General features: G+C 37.1%; 1 protein-coding gene across 1 annotated transcript; it reads right to left on the bottom strand.

The window, feature by feature from the left end:
* Window positions 1-2,810: 2,810 nt before the first annotated feature.
* On the bottom strand, window positions 2,811-8,404 carry LOC126713331 (probable polygalacturonase). Its single transcript, XM_050413067.1, has 5 exons — window positions 7,656-8,404; window positions 5,198-5,318; window positions 4,629-4,803; window positions 4,040-4,110; window positions 2,811-3,694 (listed from the first exon to the last, which is right to left on the bottom strand). The coding sequence occupies exons 1-5, from the start codon at window positions 7,995-7,997 to the stop codon at window positions 3,048-3,050; spliced, it is 1,356 nt and encodes a 451-aa protein (XP_050269024.1). The 5' UTR covers window positions 7,998-8,404; the 3' UTR covers window positions 2,811-3,047.
* Window positions 8,405-9,580: the final 1,176 nt, after the last annotated feature.

The following is a 9,580-nucleotide window of genomic DNA, read 5'->3' as shown; positions in this document are numbered from 1 at the left end:
CATACATACACACATGAATACATACATAGAAACATATAGAAACATGTGTGTGTGAAATTTGGGAGTGAAGTGAATCTAAATTCAGGTTCCGGTCAAGGGAAGGTCTAAAAAAAAAAAAAAAGGTTTGTCAACAAGTTTGCACATTTATAATTAGATTAGCTCCACCCTATCTGAAAATCCAATGAAACCAACCTATTCAAAGTGTTGTTCTTCTCTTCACTCTTTCTTTGTCATGTGTTATCACTCGAGATTTGATGCGGATCAAATTGATGGCTAGATCTAACGAAGATCTTAAGAGATCTACTATGACAATGCCAAATCTCCAGCATCAACAAGGTGATCCATGATTTCAATGGATCTGAGTATCAAAGTTCTCATTCCATTTCAATCAACTACCACTATACACGCAGTTAACAATGTGAGTCATCCAATTAACACCAAACTTAAGTCCAACAAACCCATGAACACCCTTTTTTTTTTTTATGAATAAAGATACAGATATAAAAAGAGATGAAAGAAATGACTCAACCCATTATGAAGGTATATCATGCATCGAGAGCATGAGTCTTCCCTCTTACATGAAAGTGGACCCCATGAGTGTGAGGTCCACTTTCATGTAAGTGGAAAAACTCATGTATCTTATACATGATATATTTTTCCCAACCCATATTAATCTCTTAGGAGAAAAACCCAAAGAGAAAGAATAGAGACAGAAATGGCATCATCACACTTACAAAAAATAGCCCATTATCAGTAATTAATAAACTATTCAACCCATGTAGCTTTCTTTATTATTATGGATTTTAACTTAAGATATGTTTAGATACCGCTTATTTGCTGAAAACTGAAAACTTATTGCTGAAAACACTATAGCAAAATAAATTTTAAAGGTGTGAATAGTGATGTGAGATCCAAATTTACCTAGAAATCTGTGTTTTGCTGACTTTTGTAAGTAAGTGAACAGTACCCATGAGACCCACTAAAAAAACACAGATGCACAGATTGGGCAATCCAAACGCAAAATGCGTTTGGATACCGCTTATTTGCTGAAAACTAAAAACATTATAGTAAAATAATTTTTAAATGTGTGAATAATGCTGTAAAACTTAAAAATATATTAATATGCGTGTTTTTACGTTTTTGATTGAGTCGTAAACAATGTCATGAGACCAAGTCAAAAATGCAAACGTTGGATTGCACGCTGGATGGCACACTTAGTCGTACGTTGGCATTATGTGGCTAGCGTCCAATTGAAAGCTGCCACAATGCCAAATTTCATAAAATTACGACACAATCAGAAATATGAAATACCACTTTCACCATATCCCCCCACCCCACCCACTTCTCTTCTTTTTAATTTCCCAAAGAAGGTAATTTGGCACTATCCAAAAAGTCAATTGAAACGGATTGTCGTATACGCAAGCAAACCAACAGCTCTCCGAATGGGAACCCAAAAAATTAAGCGCGCTACCCGGAAAGTCCTTTCCTTTTGTCCAATCACGTGGTTGGTTACCCCTATTGCCAGCTGCCCGAGTTCCCTTTCTTTGTCAGTCAAACCTCCCTTAAAACCACCTGCCCTATCTGCCCGCACTGACCTCGTTTTCTATATAAACAACTTTCCTCTCTTTCTATCCAAGGTCTTAAGAACCATCATTTCCATCCACAATGGCCAAACTCGCCGTCACCGCAACCGTTATCTTCTTCTTGTTCGCCCTCTGCCACGCCTTTACTCCGTTAGATCTACCGGAAAATGAAGACGTGTCATTTCACTTGCCCGGATCCGTGCCCAACACCATGATCCTCTTACCCAGCGAGAAACCTGAGTCCGAACCCGCCACCGACACCGTCGTGGAATCGGAACCCGAGACCACCTCCACCGACGAAACCCAGCCCAAATTGGAAGAAGCTGACGTCACCGTCACCGAGTTGACGGTTCCAACAGAATCAGACGATTCCGTCTCTATTCCGTTAAAGACAATCAGCTTCCGCCCGATCGACCGCCACTTCAGGAGCCGTCCGATCCCGTTATATTTCCGTCACGGCCACCGTTGCCGTTTCCACCGCTTCCACCACCTCCGCCACCACCAGCACCACGATCACGACGACAACGACAAAAGCGAGGACCAAATCCGCGAGTTCAAGCAGTGGGGATCAAAACCGATAGTCCATTCCACAATTGACCGTGAGGTTCCGTACGGTAACGACATGATCTTGTCCTCCGGCAACGAGGACTCGAGCTCCGATCGAGGAATGGTGCGTCAGGCCCCTGCGAAGTGGAGAAGGTTCGGGCACGGTGGGCCCAGGTTCCATATCGATGATGACGTGGACACCAAGATGAAGATGAAGAGGCATCATCGCCACGTGGAGGGTCAAGTGTGGGACAGAGAAGAACACGAGGAGAGAGAGCATAAACACAGGCACGAACACGAACACGAACACGAACACGAACACGAGCATGAGCATGAGCATGGGCATGGGCATGAGCATACACATGAGGGTGGGTTTATGAGGAAGATCCGCAAGTTTTTGAATCATCACTTTTGAAGCTAGCTATGTTTGATTATCATAGAGGCTCTTACTTTTAATTTTATGTGCTTATTATGTATGTTTGGGTTTTTATGTACTGTTTTATGTGGGAGTTTTATCCTTTTTGTAAATAATCTTTGCATCCCTGAGGGATGTGTAAGTATAATAATACATGTATTATACACTTTCCTACGTTTAGATTGTGTTATGAGATGCTACTAGTTTTAAACAATTCAAGAAAAACGAATTTATTTCATGATTTAGAAATATATAAAACGCGTATATTGTTAAATTCGAGAAATAAAATATTAATAGTGAAATGAAGAACATCTTGTTACATGATTCCCAAGAGGTTTGCTGTGTTAAGTACAAAGATTGTTAGAGATGCAGAGAATTGGATTAGTAGTTGTGGGAAACAATTCTTTGCTTTGCATTCTGAAATTAAAATAAATTAAAAATAAAAAAAAATCATTGTAACTTACTTCAACTGAGTTGGAAAATTACATGAATATTATTAGAATTTAGAAGTGACTGGAACATGAGTTACTCGGAACGCTGCCGGACAACTCTGAACACGGCCATGGGCTTACTTGGTGAGCTGCTCCGCTAACATCAGAGCACGACCAAGGAGGAGGACTTCGTTTTTCCTGAGTATCACCGTGAAGGTTGATGTCCGAGAGGCAAATCCCTGTAAAAGGGGAGTTCTTCAGGCCTTTTATTAAACCCGCTTGCAGAACCTTCACTCCCCAAACATTTGTAATAGTGACATCCTTGACAACAGGGAGAGCATTTGGATCGTATCTCTCATCAGGGTGACCCCCAACATCGCCTGCAATCTTTATCCCCTTTCGAGCTTTTTCGATATACACATTAGATACTGTAATGTTTCTTATCAGCCCTCCTCTACCAATGTTTGTCTTCACATGGATACCAACTCCCGTGTTGAAAAGGCTTATGTGTTCTACCAAGACATTCTCCACCCCACCAGAGGTTTCACTTCCAATTGCAATTCCAGAAAATGGGGATGATCCTGTTATCCGTCGGATTGTGATGCCAGAACTAGGACGACCATAAGCAATTCCATATTCATCCCACCCGCTCTTCACTGCCACAAGATCATCTCCGGTTGCTATGTACGAGTCCTCTATGCAGACATTAGAGCTTGAATCTGTATCATAAAATTTATGGATGTATAGAATTAAAATTTCTTGAACATCACTCTTTGAATGAAACGACCAGAAGTATGTGGTGTCTTCCACCCACAAGATACTTATTTAGCAATGGGAGGGGCAGCCAATGGTTGTGGGGTCTAACCCAGAATTAAACCAACCTATCTATATCTTAGCCATCAGTGATTTCCTCTATTGTTGTACACAGTTATGATATCTTAAGACTAGCAAGTGTAAGGAAGGATTAGCACAAGTAATCTGCTCCATCTACTAAAAATCTAGGAATAAACAAATTAATAGATAGGTTAGAAAGCCTAAATACATAGCATCAAAGATTGTTTTACCTGGATCAATGCCATCAGTGTTGGGAGAGTCAGCTGGAGCCAATATTGTAACATAGCGGATAACAACATTGCTGCAGAAAAAAGAAAGAGGCACCAGATGAGATTACAGCTCTACCCATCCAATCCTAGGACTACCTAATGGGCTGTATGAAAACATTAAAATTTAAGAACTCTGTTCTGAATCTTGGCAGGTCAGTAAAATGTAAATTCAATTCAAAATTTTGAATTTATTGGCAAACTCGCTGAATATCTGAAAGTTCCATAAAAATAATTTGCCAACTTCACATTATTGGACTGCATTAAAGTATTTAACCCAGGTAAAGTGGACCCATATGGAACAGGCAGCCCCTTATAAAGCTTAAAAATGTAGCAAATTAATATTTATTTTGACATTCTAAGACAAAATATTTAACTTAGACATCAGAATTGAAAATATGATCTCCTTATTCACCCACCAGTTGATAGGACTGGGACCATATACAATATGAGCAATATATTGTCAATTTCTCTAAGATACTTACATGACATGTATATTGTGAAGTTCAGTTCCAACACAAAAATTTGCAAAAATAAAGTTTAATGCTAGTACCTGCAATAGACAGGGTGAATGTTCCAAAAAGGCGAATTCTGGAAAATAACATTGGAAATGATAATTTCTCTTGAGTTCATAAATTCAATGAGACTCGGTCTAGTAAATTGAAGAGTTCGCTGCCTCCACATGTTCCACCAGACATCTCCTTGGCCATCAATTGTCCCATTCTCACCTATGAAAAATCATTAAAGAAGCAAAACAGAAGACAAGTATAAGATACAATGTTTGGTATTGAAACCTGTAGTTCTAGGTTGAAATTTTCCATTTACTTCATGTCAAGAAAAACTCACACCTTAAAAGCATGTGCTTTATTACTAAACAGCACAACGGCCACATATTCTAATACTCATAAATAAATAGAACATTACACATTCATGAGGTATATTTCTAGCTACATACTTAGATGTGATTTTCTCTAGTATGCAGCATCTAGTGTCAGTGTCTGACAGAGGGTGCTCCAATTATTAATTACTAAATGATTTAAGATGCTCAATTAGACAGTAGAGATCTATAAAATATGCTATAAGCCACCCAAAGCAATGACACCAGTTCTTGTTGATACCCACCAGTAATTACTACGTCACGAAGTCCATATCCATGGATAAAACTCATATATCTTCCTCCAGGAAGCTCCCTCCCTCTTCCATAAGATGGCAAAGGAGCAATTAGTGGCCAATTCTGAGTATCCTGAAGCATCAAGCAAGGAAGAAAGTTCAACACAATGTAAAATTCACTAAAGCTGGGCTAAGGAATAAACTAGCAGTCATTTAAAGCTTTTAATTCTTTTACCTTTTCATTTCTTCATTAGATTGAAAATATTTTCAATGATAATTTATAACAAGGCTGAGTATCTACAGGAAATCACATTATTGAGCATAATAATGGAACCCAATCCAATCAGGTAGTGAATTTTTTTAAACATTGCATCTAATGAAATGGTTGATATATTAAACCCAGGGCCAGGAACAAACCCAAAAGCAGAAACTGGTACCCTATGAGGACCTTCTAGCAAGAAACAAAAACCATTCCAAATGTATCTTATGTCATTTTTTGCAACCATAAAGCTCATTAAGCAATTGACATAGTTTTGCAAGGGCAAAAAATTAAGTAAAGAGAAAAATGTCTTTGAGGAAGGTAATGCCATGGTTAGCCTTAGCCCATCTATTATTGGTAATATGCATTAAAGGTTTCAATACCCGCATTGGCAAACTAAAACTCAGGAAGTGCATGATTCATGGCCCCAACTCAAAGCTGTACATTATGAGCTACCAAAACCCAAAAGCATGATACAACTGTAGACAGGACAAGATGTCCATCCATGTCGGGTAGGGCTCCAAATGCAGAAGGATATGGGATCCACTAGAGATGTGGTGTCCAATCCCCAGGTGATCAGGGGTGGCATTGTTTTCAGCCACAAAAATATGCAAGAGCAGAACATAATTTTGGGCAATTGACACTGTCCTTACCAATAAGACTAACAATCTTGCCATATTTTAATGTAATCCTTATATTTTTCAATTAGGCTTAAATATTAATATTTCAAATCACAGATTTGCAGGTGTCACCAATGGTTTGCTGCTGTGCTTAAGGTCCACTTGGATTGAGGGGAAGAGAGGGAAAGTAGAATAGATCAGAGTAGAGTAGAATTAACCAAAAATTAGTCTATTTATAGCCTGCTCTACTTTACTCCCCTCTACTCCCCCTCCTTTCCCCCCTCAATCCAAATGGGCCCTTAATGTTGAAGTGAAAACAACATACAGTATTCACAATTACACATCCCTCACAAGCCAACGGAAATATGGAAGAAGCAATATTCTAATTTAACGTGACACTATCAAATACGACAAGACCACTTGCCAGAAATCTAGCTGTCCAACAAACTTAATATTCCCACACTGTAAATGTAATGCACATGCAAACATGCTACATAGACCCACCATATTCATTTCTTACCTAAGCCCGGACCCACCATAGATCATGGAAATCTCTTTAACCCCTTACCCCTTGAATTCCACACAAATCTTTCTCACTAAGAGCATTGCATAAGCTTTTGCAAAAATTTTAGCATATTTTAGAATAAAAACCTAATCAATTTTTCTTGATTTTTTAATTGTTTTTTTTTTTTACACAAAATATTCACTCTCTTCCTTTATACTCGGGATATGTAAAAAAAATCTAAATGCAAAACTAATAATGCCAATGTAAATTTACATGAACCATGTATTTTTACACAACTTTATATAACCTAATGTTAATGAATTTTGATCTTAGTTGGCTAAAATATGATCTTTTTTTAGTATTATACAAAAGCCAACCAAAACAATAATCATCATGCAAAAATTACATCTTCAACTATGCCCATTCTCTTCCTTAAACCAATCTAAAGCCCCAAATTTCTTTTCCAAAGTAAGGCCGAAGACTGTCTTCTTCTTTTTTGAGGTAGTTTTTTCATTTCTTTTAACTCTTTTACTAACAAAAGAAGCTAATTATACCAACACATGTCCCAATCAAATCCTCTCCATTTGCATTAAAATAAAAAGGGTTTACTTTTTAGTTCATCCAGTAAAATCTCTTGTTCTTGAACAAAAGGACTAAGTTCAAATCCCGCTTACACAACCAAAAACAAAAAAGAAACAATTAATGCCTTCAAAAAAGTTACGTTACACTGCATTATAAGTTATAGTGTTATACCAACAAAACTATGTAATAACTCATTTTATTTATCTTTTTTTTTCCAAATTTTAAAGAGAACTGGTCCAAAATTAACCATGTTTCAAAAACTACTAAAGATGTTTACTAATTTGTAACCAATAACTTCCCAAACATAACCATTCATACCAAAGTTACCTTACCTACTTGATTCAATGCATTCGAATCAATACAATGTGAACACGTGTCCAAAACATGCCACGTGTAGTGCTGATTCTAGTTTTATTACGCACCGACGCTAAAACATGTTTTAAGGTGTGAAATTGAGTAATGTAATTGAAAATCATTGCATAAAATTTTAGAACGAGTTTTTACCTGAGAGGCTTTGATAACAGCACCTCTAGCCAAATAAAGCGTCATTTGACTAGTGAGATTGAAGGTCTCCGTTAAGTACACCCCTGGAGGCACGTAAAGCAGCGTGCCACCTCTCCTCCTCAGGTGCTGAATCCGATATATCGCTTCCCGAAACGCCTTCGTGTTCAACGTTTTCCCGTCACCGACGCCCCCGAAGTCGGTGATCGAGATCTTGTCGTTTCGGTGCCTCGTCGGTACTATCCCGGAGCACGTTATCAAATCCTCAGCCGCTACACACTTCTCCAAATTCCATAACGGCAAAACGGTTGAGAAAATGCAGAGCAAAACCAAAAACCGTAGCATTTTCGTAAAATTCAGCTATTCTTGAGGGCAATAATAATAAACAAAGAGTTTTTTTTTTTTTTTTTTTGCTTAATTTGTAGGAGATTTGGAGGGTGATTACAAGAGGAAAAGCACAAATTTACTTGAAGATTTTGGTTTAGAATATTCGAGAAGAGATATTTATGGTAGATCTAGAAATGGTACAAAGAGATAGATCCAAGCCAAAGGAGTTTGAGCAATAATTTATTTAAGAATGGAAAGCAAAAACTGAGAGAGAAAAGTTGAAGAAAAAGATGGTTTTGTTTGTCTGGAAGTGATTGTTTTGAAGAGTATAAATGAGTTTGAGAGACACAGACACAGTGAGTAGCTGAGAATGGACGAGTTAGCGAGTAGTTAATAAAAGCAGTGAGAGTGTGACGAGACGAAAGATGGATAGAAGTATTAAATAAAGTGTGTGAAATGCTGTGACGTGGTATTAAGTGTTTAGCGACCCGTCGAAAAAGCCGTTGGGACCTGGGGTAGGCTGGCCTTTTCCATTTGTTCAATTGTTTCTGCTTCCTAGCAAAATAAATCATATGCAAGTGTATTATTAATTGCATTTCATATTTTCACAAAATTTTGGTGTGATGGTCAAGTGTGAGGGTAAGGGTTGAGATTCAAATCTTCAGAATGGAGTTTCACACATATACATTCAATTAGAGTAGAGTAGAATTTTTATCTTGTAAAAAAAAAAATATATATATATATATATATATTTTTTTTTTTTTTTTATTTTATGAAACACACAAGCAATTTTATTAAGAAAATGCAATAGATAAATCTTGAAAAAGAGCTTGTTCTACAAAACAATGATTATCTTCAATCCAAGCAATGAAATCATCAATACATAGAGCTTGTTTAGCTAGAATACGAGAAGGAAATTATCCTTCTTACGAACATGAGAAAATCTAACACAACGGAACACATAGGAAGAAGCTAACACTCCAAAAAATTAACTATTACATGTATGCACACACATACAATTTCTTCTTATTCATGTCAAGTGATCTTCTAAATCCTGTTTATAATTTTAGGTCAATTATTATATTTGTATATAAATTCATGTATTTAAACTTACAAAATGGAATTTTATCTCGATTTCATATCAAGTAACCTTTCAATCATAATTTTATGTTAATTTTTATATTTACATGTAAATTTATGCATCTTGTAAGGACTAGATTTGAGTCCCTATCCCAAAAGGTGGATGGACTTGTAGAGAGTGGGTTGGAAAACTAGGCTTTAATGAATCAGATCACCATTAAAGTGGATTCAGATGACAAGATAATGAAGATAGAAAAGTTTACACTGAAGAAAATTATCCTCGGCACAATCCGAGGAGATTAGTTCTTATATATTTCTCTCAAGTTTGGTTACAGATACAATTCTTGATTACTACAGTCTTTTGCACTTAATTTCTTGATCCCTTTGTCTCATTGCTTCCTTCTCCTTTAATACTCTCTTCCACTTTCATCTTTACACTCAACGTGCAGACCAGATGGTTGGTGTTTGATACTTGTTCCATCAGCACCTTCCTAAAATTTTTATATAGTAGCTGTAAGGCT

The sequence above is a fragment of the Quercus robur genome, chromosome 2, assembly GCF_932294415.1.
Source record: "Quercus robur chromosome 2, dhQueRobu3.1, whole genome shotgun sequence".
Taxonomy (NCBI): Eukaryota; Viridiplantae; Streptophyta; class Magnoliopsida; order Fagales; family Fagaceae; genus Quercus; species Quercus robur.
Note: the sequence above shows the minus strand (reverse complement) of the source record. Positions and strands in the feature narration are given on the sequence as shown.

What these genes read in the sequence shown, in the direction of transcription:
- LOC126713331 (XM_050413067.1), bottom strand. Translation starts at nt 7,997, where the DNA reads ATGCTACGGTTTTTGGTTTTGCTCTGCATTTTCTCAACCGTTTTGCCG. An exon ending in TCGTGACGTAGTAATTACTG is followed by an intron (nt 4,804 to 5,197) that starts GTGGGTATCAAC and finishes GATTTTTCATAG; the next exon opens with GTGAGAATGGGACAATTGAT. An exon ending in CACTGATGGCATTGATCCAG is followed by an intron (nt 3,695 to 4,039) that starts GTAAAACAATCT and finishes TTTATGATACAG; the next exon opens with ATTCAAGCTCTAATGTCTGC.